At 35.7% G+C, this 16,881-nt stretch overlaps 1 protein-coding gene across 5 annotated transcripts in view; it reads left to right on the top strand.

The window, feature by feature from the left end:
• Nucleotides 1–16,033, top strand: part of MAGI2 (membrane associated guanylate kinase, WW and PDZ domain containing 2) — a 401,461-nt gene extending 385,428 nt beyond the window's left edge. For 3 of the 5 annotated variants that reach the window (XM_053465469.1, XM_053465466.1, XM_053465467.1), the window contains one exon: nucleotides 14,784–16,033. In XM_053465469.1, coding sequence (XP_053321444.1) covers nucleotides 14,784–15,574 — 791 coding nt within the window. In that variant the 3' untranslated portion in view covers nucleotides 15,575–16,033. Of the gene's footprint in view, nucleotides 1–953; nucleotides 1,046–8,852; nucleotides 8,904–14,783 lie in introns of all 5 variants that reach the window. The other 2 variants (XM_053465468.1, XM_053465471.1) reach the window with 2 other exon arrangements.
• The last annotated feature ends 848 nt before the right edge of the window (nucleotides 16,034–16,881 follow it).

The following is a 16,881-nucleotide window of genomic DNA, read 5'->3' as shown; positions in this document are numbered from 1 at the left end:
TGATGGCGAATAGAAAGGATGTCCCAAGTCAACAGAGGGTGTTTAAGGCCCATATTGTGATAGCATGACATATTCTCATCCGAAAGCACCATACAGAATTTAATTTCATACTGAATCTCGGTTATCACAAAGCGACAATGAGCATGCTTACAGCACGGGAAATAAAAAGAGTTCAAGGACAAAATCTATATTAGTTTGCACATTTTATTAAACTCTACCTCAACCATTTTAAGGTTAGTAAAGTAGTTAATGAATGTAGGACAGCATCTTCTGAGTGCTACTATTTGTGTTATTAGTGCTTTCTATGTGGTGCCGTGTGCTAACAGCATATGTGATTGCAGTACACATGCTGACCAGTAGGGGTGAATGTCATTGTTACATTAAGAGTACTTTGTGTTCTTCTTTTTGTCCATATGATAAAAAGCTATCAGGTGCTAAACCAACATCTCAACAATGCATAAATGCTAACTCGTATGGTCTATAACCTCTGCCCCACCACTTCCAAAAATAAATGTGTACTGCAATCAGGCTGCTTCAAATCATCTGTTAAAATGCATTAAATGTTTATTGTTTTTGTTGACAAATGTCTTATTCCATATAATAGAAACACGTTTTTACTCTTGTCAGATTAGACATATAACGTTTAAAATATAAATATACATCAACTGGCTTGGTACAAATTGTCAATATCATAATTGTTTTGGTAGAGTTTCAGAAATCACCCCAAGATGCCAGTGTATAACATCTTTCTCATATAACCACTATGTCTTAGTCACTCACTAATATTAAAAACATATTTGTATGACTGTTTATACAAATACAATTTCCTGTTTCTGTCTCTATACTTTTGCTAATAATACTAAGACTCTTTGCTAACAATAATTCTAAATCTTTGTGTCACTGTTCTGTTAATTCTAATGATTGGTCCTAGGCTGTTCCTCCCCTTCCTTTAGGAATGGTACCTTCTTCCAGTCTCTCCATGTGCATGAAAAGTGACAAGCATGGGTCCCCATATTTCTACTTATTGGGCCACCCTAAAGACACGGTTTGTAAAATCTGCATGTATATTACTATTTTCTAATCTAATTTGTCTCACTTTGTCATATTTAACTTATTCTTCAAAAATAACCATCTTTGTGTTAAATGTAATTCTGTCTCTTTTCACTGTACAATTTTGGTTACTGTAAAACTGTTTATTTTATAATATTTAGTTAGATGAACATTTAGTGCACGGGTACATAGATTAATGTTTATTGAGTTTTAGGCTTTTGCTTGTTAACATAAACAGAAATAGTTTATGTGACAAACTGAATAGTATCGGCTGTAGAATTTGGTTACATTAACTAGATTTATCCAATCTGTAACTATCTTCCCGTAATAATCGAAATGTAGGGTTCTACATTGGCTGGAATGTTGTCGCATTCTCTCATTTTTGTTTGTTTTTTGTTTTCTTCTACCAAATTTAAGTTCTCACGTCCTTTGGGAAAGTGGTTCTGTATGTAGAAGGTCTGGCATTGAATGGCAAGAAGATAATGTGTGATAAACTATTAATATTCTGTTGATAGTAATTCATTTTGATATTTTTGTATTTTAATTGCTTATTTAATGTTTGATGCTTCAATAAGACATATGAAATGTCAAGTTTAAATTGTTACAAAATCAACCCAAACTTTAGTTCTTTCTATTAACTTTTTGCATGTTTGTCTTATGTAAAGTTCTTCTTTTTCAGAAAAATAACCAGAAACTAGGACATAAATCTTCTTCATAAGATAGTTTTAAATATCTATACATATAGTGAATATGATGTGTTGCATGTTGAGTTTTTTATGTGACATGTTGTCATTTAACTTATATATAAATCATGAATGCATTTGAAGCTCACAACCATGGCAGAAATATTGCACGTACCATCATTGCACTGAGAGGCGCAGTGTATGCATATACATCTCTGCTTTATGTTTATATGCTATGTTGGCTGTGTCAGCTGAGATCTTAATATTTGTAATGGTGATGATGCAGAATTTCATTAATTTAGTTTTAGTATATTGTTAATAAGCACATTAACAATAGAATGACAGAGGATGGGAAAAAAGAGCAGTGTTTATAAGCAATCAAGGCCCTTAGTGATTGGAGGTGGTGTTCAATATGGCACAGATTTTTTCACTGAAAGGATCAACATTCCTACAGTGCAATAAGATGTATCCACCATACCTACAGTGCAATAAGATGTATCCAACATACCTACAGTGCAATAAGATGTATCCAACATACCTACAGTGCAATAAGATGTATCCAACATACCTACAGTGCAATAAGATATATCCAACATACCTACAGTGCAATAAGATATATCCAACATACCTACAGTGCAATAAGATGTATCCACCATACCTACAGTGCAATAAGATGTATCCAACATACCTACAGTGCAATAAGATATATCCACCATACCTACAGTGCAATAAGATGTATCCAACATACCTACAGTGCAATAAGATGTATCCAACATACCTACAGTGCTATAAGATGTATCCAACATACCTACAGTGCTATAAGATGTATCCAACATACCTACAGTGCTATAAGATGTATCCAACATACCTACAGTGCAATAAGATGTATCCAACATACCTACAGTGCAATAAGATGTATCCACCATACCTACAGTGCAATAAGATGTATCCAACATACCTACAGTGCAATAAGATGTATGTCTTTTAATGTGTAGAAAGCTAAGAGAATAATGTCTGTCCTCTAAAATGCATTATTACATCATGGTCCCGCCATTGCTTTACATTCTAGCTATTCATGTTTGGCATTTCCAACATCCACAGCTGCCCTTCTTGTAAAGCAGTCTTGGAAATTGATTATATTAACACTTAATGGGCAAAACAGTCTAGGAGCTAATGTCTGTGCTATGTATAAATACAAAGTAATAGGTGGTTATCTTTAGATTGTGTCATTAGAACGTTTTTCAATAAAGAAAAGTAAGTATAGTATACTCTGTTAGCCTAAAGAGCGCTATTTTTAAAATCCAGCTGCCAGACACAATTGAAAAGATGTCAGAATGTACTGGATAATCACTGGAAACATAAAAAATGATAATAAGATCTAATGGAAACACTTTGTTATAGATGGACCTGTACACGAGGACAGATTTCCCCCTAACATTAGGGTAGATGAAGTGGGTGATTTACATGCATTACCTGTAAACCTTCTAGCTGAGAGTGTACTTACAGAAATGTTTAACAAAGCTGCTGCTAGAACGTGTCCCTTACGAAAAAATTACTGCAGTTTTTCTGAAGTAATACTGCAGTTTATTGGACATGAAAAAACTGCAATACTGCACATTTACTGCAGTTTTACTGCATTTGTACTTCACTGTACTGCAGTGTTACTGCAGTTATTTTTGTACGGAAGTACAAATGCAATAAAGCTGTAGTATATTGAAGTACAACTGTAGGTTTGCAATATAAAAAAAAAGTGCAGTAAATGTGCAGTAAAACTGCAGTACAGTGAAGTACAAATGCAGTAAAACTGCAGTAAATATGCAGTAAAAGTGCAGTAATTTTTTGTAAGGGGTAGGTGGAAATTTGTGTGCAGGATCTTGCAGACACCGGGGTCATTTATAAAGGAAACATAAACACATGATATACTGGATGTAGTGTCTAAAACCATGCTTGCAACATGATAGGTGAAGCAGAATTATACATACCGGTACTTCTGTTGCTTGCAATACCACTACTTAAGATGTAGCGTTTAGTTTTATCAGGGTTTCTTATTATGTACCATTTGTCATAGTGTGATCGTGCACCTTTTCATTCACAGGCCTACTTTTTAGTGTGACTGACTCACTCCAGAATAAGTTGCAGTCAAAATAGTGTCTGTTTCCCATTTTTTACACCTATGACACCTTTTATAAATCACCTAAGTATGTTAGTATGCAGAAGGTTTGGTTGGGTTTCTACAAATATGCTATTTGTACTTTAAAAATAGGATGTCTGTGTATGTATGTATATACATATATATATATATTTATCTTATATATAGAGAGAGAGAGAGAGTGTGTGTGTGTATACATATATATAGTGTATGTATCTTATGTATATATCTATGAGAGAGTGTGTGTATGTATATTATTTTATAATAATCTGTGTGTAAACTAAACCAGAATGACCAAAAACACAGAATTATTTGCATGGGCAACAAATAAAGTTGTCTTGTTCTCCTGTAAAAAGTAAAATAATATTGGATAGTATGGCAGTGGTCTTTTAGCTTCATAGATTTTAGATATACCTCTTACATAGCCACAATTTTTCCACTGCATGTCATTAAGTATACACAATTGAGTCAAAGAGAGGGTCTCCCTGCAGAAAAGCTTCTCCAAGGGTTAGTGTGGAGTTCTGTCTGTTGAAGCAAGTTTGCTTTTGCATGTATGATATTTATGTCAGCAATATCATCACCAGATTTATATTTGAAAACAAATAGAAGACTCATAGAGACAACCCATAGTTCTTTTCATGGATGGGTCCAGCTATTGTCCTCAAAATGCATCCTAATTTTAGACACAGTATAAAGCATTATTTTCACTATGGCTTGGAATGTTTTGTGCGGGATACAGTTGGACAATGTTTCTATGTTTTCTATGTGTTCTTTGTGCTCATGAAAGTCATTTCATGTTCTTTCATATTCAAAGAGCTTTGTATGACAGAGTATTACTTGAGATTACTGAGGAAATTCTTATTTCATATAGGGTTAGTATTGGTTCAAAACATTAGGAGTTTTTTGTTATATCTATAGTAATGTTTGCCCTTATCCTGGAACAGATAGCTGGATTCTAGTATTTAGATTACTTTTTTCTAACCCAGTCTTTAAGAAGTACCGACAGGACAATATTTAGTAATTACTAATTCTATCTTAATAGGGGATTCATAAAACCTTGACCACTTGAGGACTGAGTAAGGTGAACCATTTGTTTTTTGTTTAGGAAAAAAAGTTGAAAATTACATCAACCTGCATTGTCATTCAGTATTATGTGGGTTACCTTCTTATCACTTATTGTGGTCTTATCACTATCACAATCATTGGAATTGGCCATTCAGCATGAATATCCATTGGTTACTATTGATAAAAGACCACTTTCCAAACATTTCAAGAGTCACTTTTTCATACTTAACCCAATGAGTTTGTGACATCACTGGCACTCTTTGTGTGCTGAGGTTGGGTACCCCTACTTACAGAAAACATTTAATGTGATGTTCATTAAGTGATCCCTTTCTCCTGCCCTGACTGTATTAATTATATTCAATGCATTGATATGCAGCAGTCATACATGTGAGCCCAAAGCTAGAATCTTGATAGGTCTACTCTATCATATATATATATATATATATATATATATATATATATATATATATATATATATATATATATATATATATATATTTTATTCAAGGTTCTTGGTTTACATACATGTTTCTGTGTGTTGATCTATGGCGAGTCTAAAAATCACAAACTGAAGGGGGATGTACTCAGTGTTATTTTTGGAACACATTATGTGGTCGTGTATGAGTAATAAGAATGTTGTGGTGTTCTACTTTGCATGTCAATTACAATGTAATACAGGAGTAATTTTACTATTCTACCCTAGAACTTTAAGACAGGTTACAGCCAAGGCACATGCCTGTAAGGCATCCTGTACTTTGGTAGCAATTTAAATGGATATTCTCACTGGAATTCCTACTTAATTATATTTGCAGGCAATTAAGTTATGTGAAAAAAAACAGTAGCATGTCTAAATTGTGTTTTTAAATTGATTATTTTTCAGGCCTATCTAGAGATATATAGAGAAAAAACACATGGATAGAAATTGCATTTGCAGCATCACTATACACGGCTCATATTTTGGCATAATTACCCTTTACATTTCATAACTTAATTGTACTATATGCTAAACAATGGAATAACAATTGCCTTTATTTTTACCGGATTTTCTCTTTTTAATCTAATTTAATCTCATTTAAAAAAAGTAGGTACAGAGATTACCCTTGGATTTTCTAATAAATATTATTTTTACATCCCCTTTCTTTTGCCCTGTTCTGCTTTTTTCTGTTTTGTTCTTAGTTGTACTCTCTCAAAACGAGATCAAGGAATTTAAAATGTTTAATACCTGAGTTAGGTAATAGAGACTGTGATTATCTGTAGAGATAAAAACACAGCAGTGGTGAATTTACTTAAATCCTGAGGTGGATGTACTTGATCTTAATCCATCGGGAGATTGTGAATTTACTTGCCAAGTACTAATGTAGGGGCAGTTAACTGTGTAAATAAAACAATATTTGTAAAATCTACTTACTTAAATTGCTAGCAAATGTGCAAAGTAATACATATTACACAAACAGCTCTTCTGACCATGTGTATGGACCCAAAGTGCATCCAATTTAAGACATTCTGACTACAAATAGAGGCATAAAGTTCTGCTCATCGTGAGCCATAAGCTTTGCATTTCTCAGAAATATTATTTGGCAAACATACAACAGATTTACACAGAAGCCTGATGTTTTCTTATTAAGGTTTAATAGTTCTTATACTGAATGCTCCCCTGGATGTTAGTCTGCTTTAGTGTCATCTTGTGCCTTACGGAACATTGGCACAAATGCTTAATTAAAAGGTTATTGTTCAGCTACCTTTTTATCAACATATATTACCAATGCAGTATCAACAGTCTCATTTTCCATTAGTATGTTTTTCTTCATCCAAAGAGCTGTCCAACTGTGGTTGAAAAAGATAGTTGCTCTCAAATCCTGCTAACAGAATCTAGCTATTCTTGTGAGGTGAGTCTCGTATATGGTGGGAGCCTAAGTAACAAGCGTAACCTTTTCCTATTGTATCTGTCAACTGGCAAAGAAACATTATTGTAATTTAGTTCTAACAACACTAAATATATGGTAGCGCAACAAGTACTGCATCCGACAGTTGCACATATTACCTGACATGCTAAGGGTACTTGAGGAACAATGAAAGGTAGACGCTAAGCAGCTTTTTAATGATCTTTGGCCAAGGAATTTAATAGGATTTTCTCAGAAAACATGTGCAGATGGTGATATTTGCGAACTGAAGTGGGAGAGAAACAGAGATAGGTATATGTGCATGGCTGTAAGATACACGTGTGGTGTCTGCAATACAGAGCCATAGAACAGCAAAACAGGAAAAGTAGACAATTCTGTTCCTTAAAATAGGTTAGCTGATATATTTCAACCAAAGCGTGACCCTCCATGAAAACTGCTTGTAAGATATGTACAATAATCATATTCACACACACACAATAATGTTTTTTATTCCCATAATAATGCTTCTATTATTCCCATGTTGGAATGCAAAAGCGCTGATCTTGATTTGTTCCCAGTTCCCATCAGGGAAGAACTGCATGCTGTTAACACTTGCAAGCTGGTGGCTATCTACCTACAAATATGTATGCATTTGTAAGGAAAAACAGTGAAAATGTCACTGTTTTTAAAGAGAGCCTTTTGGGCAGTTTTTGGCATGTTGCTGATGGAGCACAGCGCACTTTGCATGATAACACAGCACAGCAGTATAGCTTTACACGGCCTCGGTCCATGCCACATTGCTTCCAGGTAGCATATGACCATGTCATTGGTGGTTTGAATTCCCTCTCTGCATTATACTGGTAACAGGATTGCTGAGAACTAACTTCAGGGTCCTGTTCCATTCCAAATTCCTATCTTGGAATAGATGTATTTCCATTGTTCTTTACCAAATAAAAAGTATGCACACCGCCACATTGAGCACAAGTAATCTTTTTAACCAAATAATGTTCAAATTAAACCAGAATCACTGAAGGTACCAGGGTATTATATAGGTAAATAATATTGATAGGAGTCCATCCTCAGATGCCTAGGGGCCCTAACACTTTTCATGATACATACAATGCTTATGCACAGTGATATTAAATGGTTTATTATGTTAATCTCACCTATTATTCCAAGGCACGTTGACTATATTTTTACTGAAATAATTGTATATTTTTTTAAATGCTCAGTATTCACTGACCTGTGTTTTCTCTGCCACAAACTACATGCTTAAATTGTTTATCTGAAAGTCACGGGAAAGGCACATGAGCATCCCTTTTTATCATTTGACAGCCACATCTTGTCAAATGCCATTTAATGTCCTTCTTCAGAAAAGACACCAAATGACTTTGAATAACAATACATTCATAATCCTGATGTATAACAACGTAAAGCAATGGGGCATCACTTAGATCATCAATCACATTTGACATTTAAACCCAGCCTAAAATCAGTTTATTCAAACTTGCTGTATTTCAGCAACTAGTACAGTCTTAGTATGTGACTTCTAGGGTAACAGTAGAAAGAATTAGCTTGCAATGATAACTAAGAACAAATTCTTAACAGCATTTTTGAATTTTGCAATGTAAGAAATGTTTTGCCATGGCCTGATACTAGGTAATGCCGGTGACTAACATTTTATATTTCTCAACATTTTGCACTAGAAAGTCAAAGTTTTATTTAAAACATCCACATTCTCTAGAAGCATATAATTAGAAGTCCCCCAAGCATCTGTGTATTGGCTTCCGTTTTGGCTGCATTGGGAGATGTACCAGAACACTTAAATAAACAATCTTGTTAAGTGTTGAAAGTTGTGCGTATAGCTCTAGAGGTTTTCACTTAGAATAGCGCTGTTGTGTTAGATGACTCAGAGGTAATTCAGACAAAGATCGTAAATCATCAGCCTATAAGTCTGTCTCCATCATGTCACTCAGTTTTCCCTAAATGGCTTCTACTATTGATTGTCCTCTTTGCCATATGCAGGCATCCAAGCTTTTTATATTGGTCTCAGCATTCAGAAGATTTGTTCAGTTGGTAAGTTTGACACGCATCTTTTATTGCTTCACATGGAAGTCCCCAGTCAGCAACAGTAAACCTGTGTGTCCAATGATGTTTACAATAATTTTAGAGCCAAAATGAATGGTTCTCGAAACCTAAAGACTAGGTCTTGGTTACAGTGTTATATTGTAAGCGTCACTAGAATTCCATTCTGTGACATAACAAATACCAACTAAAGTACATTGCGGAGTCTTAACACACAAGTGGAGGTATCACAGGGGAAAGAAAACCTAATAATCTCTTTTCGAGTTATCATTTAGCAACTTTTTGTTGTTATTTGACTCCAGACACTCAGGGCCCAACGTGGTTACTCAAAAGTAGAGGTTGTCAAGCTGGCTGGCAAAGCAGTAGAAGCAAAGGACCCGTAGGTTGAGGCCAAAATAGGCACTTCACTTGAACCCAGATGGAAACTACATCTTTTTGCCCAGCTCATAGTGAAATTCCTTCTATAAGAAGCATTTTGTTAAGTCTGTGCACTTTTCCAGTAACTTGGAACAGTTTAATACTAATCCATTCCATGATTACTGCTGCCTCCTTATCTGTCTAGACCAATGATGAATTGCATACTTACACGTTCCTTAGATTTCGTAATATTTCTCCCATTTTTACATCAATGGATGCTCAATGTTCGTGAGTCACCACGCTGTGTAGAGCTCACTCTGTCAAAAAATGCTTACCTTTTGATTTCAATAAGTTCTATATGGTTGTCATGGAATGTAATTACATTTCTAATCAAATCTTCTTAAAGAGGGTTACAGTGCATGATTTTTTTCCCATCTATAATAAGCAAAAGTAATTTTGAGTGTCCTATTTTTTACCAAAGTTTCTTGACTTTAAAATGCATCTGTTAACAAAACAATCTCTCAGATCATTCGAACAAAATGTTCAGGATAACGAGACATTAAGATGAATTCTTCCTAGAATTTTAAATCCTTCTTTACTGATGAAATTATTTTTTTCAGCCAAAAAAAGTATGTTATTGAAAAATAAACAAATGAACACATTGCCTCCTCTCCCAGTATAATAATTATATTTACATACTAAATGAAATACTGTAGGTCATAGTGGAAACTTTAAACTGCCACACGCTCCAACAAGATGCTGGATGAAATAGTAATTATACAGTGTGCATAATCATGCAATCCTCATCCTAGCCATACATTAAGCATTTGAGGGAAAAAGTTCTGGAAGGCAATTATGTATCTAATACCTCAGTAATACCAACCTCATTTATAAAACTTCTGGCACGGAAGTAAGACTAGTATAATGAATCAAAATTATATTGCTTCATAAAATTGGCCAGATGAAATTTGAGATCCCAGAAGTCCTGGCTGTTTTATTGCTAGGGGTAAAAACTATTCAAGGGCAAAATTGAGTATTAAAATGTGCTTTACAAACACATCTGTAGCACTTAATAAATATGCAGGAGCTTCAAGACAATAATACTGAAGCTATAAAAATGTTAGAGTTGACAATGATGCTAAGGTGATTTTTTTTTTTCAGCCCAACAGATTTTTATTGTATTAGACAGGGTGACCTTTCGTTATAGATGTTTGGTATTTTTAATAAAATATGCATCAGGGGCAATTTTGTATCTGCCTAGTGCAAATTTGGAACTGCCGGTAGGACCACTCTGTAAAAAAAATAAAACCCAGCAAATTAATATAGAAAAATAGCAATGCATTTCATCACCTTTCAGAAACAGAACATTGCAGGGATGGGTAGGTGGGTGCCATAATACCACTCATACAATTTCCTTTTATTTAAGCACAATACAAGTGTGCTTCCAAATGTTAACTCTATAAGTAGCCTTTAGTGATGCTAATGGTTCCAATGCTAATGGTTCCAATCTAATTGTTCTAATAAAGGTCCGTATGAAGAGTATAACTTCTCAGGAGGTAAAGGTATTGTGAAATAAGTCTCCTGTTTTCAAGCCGGGGTTTTATCTATGGCGCAGACACTTGCCACTGTGTGCATTATAATACAGACAGAGCTTGGTGCCACATTTTGATACTGTCATACAAAAATGTTAAGCTTGGAATATTGCTGTAGTTTGTGACTGTAGGGAATATAAGAAATACAGTACATAATTATGATCATTTCAGATGATAAAATGCAAAGACAACTGAAATGTCCCATTATAAAAACAATAACAGATGTTTAGATTTCAGCCATAACCAAAGAAAATGAAAAAAAGCAAAATTATTCGTTTGATTTCAAAGCGGAAAATTATGCAATTTTTATGTTTATATTTGTGATGAAAAGCAATCATCATATTGACGGTTGAACAAACTGAAATGAGACATTATGGTTTGAACAAATTATGAGACATTATGGTTCGATCAAAGGAGGATTTGTTTTATTATTCTGAGTCTTTTGTTTCTTTTGTGTTGCCTGCATTTTGACCACAAACATGGTTATTTGTGATCAATGAATATAATACATATTCACTTTACATACTCACACACTCTCCGTCACTGACCAGCTTAACATTTGCATGTTCCTTGCAGGACATTTGTATGTTCCTTGCAGGACATTTGTATGTTCCTTGCAGGACATTGATGGACAGCAGTTGTTAAGCCATCCCACAACCTGCAAGTTAGGTCTGGGTTGAAGATTTTGACTTAGTACATTCATTTTTTTACTTTTTATTCACTGTACTGTAACCTTGTATATATTTTCAGTCACTGGCTAATGGTGATATCTACTCCTTGTTTCAGCTTTCCCACTAGGACAGTCTACTTTTCCCTCTCCGATAAAAGTATTTTCTGGAAAGGATGGATTGTGATTGTGCCAAGATTCACATCTTGTCCCTGTGAAATGGCCAAATAAATTTTAGAAAGTGTGATAAGAGTGATTTGTGTGTAACAAGACAAGGGTTTTGACTAGATAAGGACCTTATGCATCCTTCAATGCCTGAAGGCTAGCAGACAATGTTGGAATGCCCTGATGTTTCATTAACAAGGAATGCAACTGGATTTGGCTGAATCATAAAGTAGTTTATGTATATTTACACCAATTCTATGGCTAGTCAATTTTTTTTCATCCCCATGGCACATATATATATCAAGGGCCTTATCTGAATACTACGGAATAACACAACATATCTCTTTATGGATCTTGGCTCTTCAAATGTATTCATCACCAACCCCAGAAAATGTGTTCACATTTGTGACATTAATGAGAGTTTAAACTGTGTTAGGAACTGTATGGATTATTCACAGATATAGACATCATAAGAAACATTTTCTCCATTGTCAGGGAAGTCATAACAGACAGATAAAAGAGAGATATTCAGAGTATCACCTACTGAACGTGGGAAGAACAAATGTAAGTGTTCCTGGGAACCTCTGGTTTTGACCTGGAGTCTTCGGCTGAAGCTCTGCTTCCATGGTCAGTTTCTTCTTTATGTGGCAGGGAATAGGGGTTTGGCCACACTGCTTTAACTCCTACTCCATACCCACTTAATACTGTCTGGGGCTAGCCCCACCTCATGCATGACTATCCCTATGTCCTTGCAAAGGAACATGATCAATGACTACTAGGGGATTAATCAATTTATGAGTTTGATTGTATACAGCTGTAGCACAAGTTGTGCTGAAACATTATAGCTTTTTGTTATTTCAAGTCCCTAACCTTAGACGTTATTACATTTCATAGTATTGTAATAATCACTACATGTGTGATGCAAAACTACTGCCTAGATTTTTAACATTTTAGCTGTTTATTCAGACCTACTAGGCTGTGTTGTCAGTTTCACCAACAAAACTCTGACCATGGAAACTTATGTTGACCACTTGGCAAGTTCATCCAATAAGTCAGACTATGGCTGACATTTTTGCTCATAACAAGTTGTTTAAAATGTAAAAAAGTCTCTCGGTCTGATTTATGCTGTTAAATTGCTCAGAATTTTACAGCCAAACTGATGAACCCCTTAATGTTTTGTGAGATACAGAAATAAGGCTTTTTATTAGCCTGTTTACTTTTAAACATAGCTGTGAAAGGTTATGATCAAATAATTGCCTTTGTGTTGAGTTGCTGCACACAGTAATGTAATGTAGGTATAGAGGTAAGTATGCATCGTTCTGAATGAACTCTATTGTCAGCAAGCTGTGTCCACATTGGCTAATTACAAAACGCAAGTGACTGTCCTTTGTAAAGTCTGACAGATGCAGGTATACATTGTCACACTGTGCGGACTCAACATTAAGTAGTAACAGCATGAGTGTATGATATATATATGTATATGATAATGATTGAGCACTATATTTTTGAGCATTGAGTATATAAGGTAAATACATCCTATTGTATACTACATTCATTTAATGGAACCATGTTCAAAAATCTAGAATATGTTGTGACGTTAAAACACTATGGGGTTTATTCATTAAAGAAAGAGCTGAATTTCTGCTTCTTAAATTTGTTATACATTATGAAGGTCCTACCACAGTGAGCCTTTGCTGCAGAATTAACTTGATACACATTGATTTATACACAGTATGGAGCCAGCTCAGCCCTTCTTACTGCATAAAGCTCCCAGTGTTGGTCCTTCTTAATGAATAGTGAAGTTAAAACAACTCTTTCCTGATAATGCTCCCTTTAGTGAAAAAATCCCAACGTGTCATAAGAATTTTTTTCTTATATTATACAATTTAGAACCATATACATGAACAATCAATAAACTTAATACAAAGTGTTGTTCAAAAACACACGGTATACATTTCCAGTTAAATAAAAATCGTATGCACTTTTCCTTATATAATGTAATTGTAGAGTGAGATATGTATTTGGAACTGAATTACACCCCTAAATGCCCCTCATAGTCCTACAGAATGATACCGGTAAATACTTTTTTCCTTAGAATTTCAGTTGGCCAAAATAATGGAATGTGGTTGATTCATTCCCAATATGGCAAATGAAATGAAAGTTTGGAGCCTTGACTGTAATTTTTGTGTAATGTTTTTCTATATCTGCTTTAGTTCTTCAACAGTAGTGTTAGCTATAGAAACTATAAATAAGAGAGGTTAGCACATCATTCTCTCATCTTTTATTCAACTGTAAGTACATAAGCAATACATATTGCTTAACAAAAAAAATAAAAAATAAAAAATCTACTTAATGTCACCTTAATAATGTCCGCAAAACAAACCTTGACAATGAGCAGAGAATAACAAATGTGGGGTTATTTGTGATTTATTTATGACACCATATGTCAGTTTAGGATAGTTGCAACGTATACTTTTCTGATAAGGCTTGTTTATTCCAGTTAGTGCTAGATTAAGACCCTCTGGGGCCTCTAGACCCAATCTTTACAAAAACACAAATATACATGCCTGCCAGGCACCGCGCGCCTCTCCGTACTGCTCAGTGGGAGATGCCTTGTTAGTATGCTATGCACCCGCCTTCCAGGTACCGGCGGATTATCCATTAAAGTACAGTGTGCCGCAGACGCCAGTCCCAGCATGCCAATGACCTCATTCCTCTTTGACTATTTCTTGAACACATTTTAAAGCTATGTAAACTTTGTGTAAAATTGGTGCAGAAAACACAAGACTGAATGCCCAAAAATGTCCCACAATAAGTTATGTTGCAAACAAGCTGCCATCGCCCTGGAAAAGCTACCCTGGGCTGGAATATGCCCCAGTATGGTGTGTTAAACTGTTAATGCAATGTAAAGCCAGTTAGTTAATATTAAACGCTTGTCTTTGTTAGCCCATAATATTTCTAGAAACCCACCATAAAGCATGTTTGCCATGGTCATATTTTATAAGTTGCAGTTTGTTTTACTAGGACAGACAGGCAGAAACACATAGACATAACTTTGTATTAAAACACCGTTTTTGTTTTCTTCAACAGACGAACCAAACTCCTGGAGTTCACCCTCTACCACCTCCCCAGGGCCGGAAGTAAGCGTTCCTCTTGATGACATGATTGCACCATTATCTCCATCGCATCCAGTCTTGCCCTCTGACCCTACGTACCAGATACACCCAGAGCCAGATTGGGATATCTACAGGGAACATGATATGGGAAAACCAAAGGAACTTATTGCAAATGGTCATAAAAAGAAAAGATTGGGAGAGACAAGAGAGAGATCAGCAAGCCCTAAGAAAGTTGACAGGTCAAAGCGTGAGGAGGATTTCAAAAAGGAATTCCAAGAAGGCAAGCAGAAAAAAAGTGAAAGTCGCCAGACCATAGCTGCATCAAAAGGGGATGTGAAGAAAACAACCAATGATGGAGGAGATTGTGGGTATCCTGAAGCAGGTGATGGTGGAGGTAGGACTTCCAGGTCCAATGAAGCAAACCAAGAAGGCACCCGCAGTACAAAAGACAATTACAAAGAGACAACCAGTGAGAAAAAGTCCATAACAGCTCTTGAAATGAGTAGGTCAGATTCAGGTGGCGTCTCAAAGGTGTACGGTAGCAACACACTCAGTTCTCGAGTGACTTCCGAGGAACAAGATAAGAGAGATTCAGAAGCAAAGCGCAACGAGTTCCACAAGGAAGGAAACATACACTCTTGCAGCAGCCGCAGTGTGAACACTGCAACGCGGAAAGCAACGGTCTCACCAGGACCATGGAAAATCCCTGGCTCCGATAAGCTACCTAGCATCCTGAAATCTGGCACTTCAGCCATGAGCAGATAACTGAACACATGACTGTTTCCCTTTAATTGTTTCATGTAGATTTGGAACGTTATTCTTAGCTTCTGTTTCAAATAATTTAATTTTTTTTTCTTCATTTATTTATTTTAACTCTCACTCGTATTTACCTTCACGAAGTGTCTGGGACCAGAAGCATCTTTTTGTTGTTTTTCCATATGGTGGTGCACAGTGTCTCACAAGTTCGAAGATGCAAGTATGGTGTATTTTGGTTTGTACAGCTCTGCCTGGTGCTTCCAGGTCATTTATTTGGCTTCTAGCAGCTAAGGAAGAACCAAAACAGGAAGTGCACCCAGTGCAGTCAGTGCAGCTTAGCTTTAGTACTTTTCAATGAAGGATATATGGGATCCATTCCAGTCTTGTCTGTAGCAAAACACGACAGAGCAATCACAAACTGGAACATCGCCTTAAATTAAACTGCACTGAGTTTTATGAAGGAGAAAATGAATTATGCCTTGTAATTTGACGATGGTATTGTAAATAGTATTGCTATATACATTTCTAGACAGGGGTTAAGGAATTTCTCTGAAATGTTTTGGATAATATGTCCAGAAAGATCATATCTCCATTAACCTGCCTGATACATGCAGCGCACACAGATACTGTATGTGCTGCCATTACTTTGGAAACCTTAGGTACAGACTGACGTGGCTTTGTTTTACCGCTTTTTTTTTTTGAATGACATTTTTAGAAAGAATCGCATAGTGTGGATTTTAAAGGAATTGGAGATACACATGTTCTGAAAAAAATGTGCATGTAATAATGATGTACACAGCGGCACATTCAAACATAGGGACACAGAGCAAAGCTATGGCTCTTAAAAGAAACAATAGAATGACAGTATTCCTTTTGTAAGAGCCTTGTTAGTCCCAATCTGCATATTTTGTTGGTATAGGAGGACAATTCCCTTCCATCCCTGTAACGGATAGCCCTTTAAATATTTTATGTTGTGCAGTTTGACAATGCCCTGAACCTGCTGCATGAGTATTGGTTTCCGCCGGGCATTTCTAGGTGGCTTAATAGCAGGAAGATATGTTTGGAGGTACAGGGATGAAGGTTATTATACATTTATTACCTGTTTTCGGAGCAAAGACACCATAACTGGCAGTCAAGGGATCACTTAAAAAAGCCAGGTTATTGTCCTAGATCATGTAAAAATAGAGATAAACCACTTTCTATGTGACAGTTTTTAGGGCTTGCTGTCTAAGGTAATTTAATACAAAATCCATTTGTAAACACAGGTTGCCCTGCACAAGTGCAAAACCCCCGACTAAATGAATCATATCAGAAGC

Source organism: Spea bombifrons, chromosome 4, assembly GCF_027358695.1.
Source record: "Spea bombifrons isolate aSpeBom1 chromosome 4, aSpeBom1.2.pri, whole genome shotgun sequence".
In the NCBI taxonomy this organism is placed as follows: Eukaryota; Metazoa; Chordata; class Amphibia; order Anura; family Pelobatidae; genus Spea; species Spea bombifrons.
This window is presented reverse-complemented; position numbering and strand designations above follow the sequence as displayed.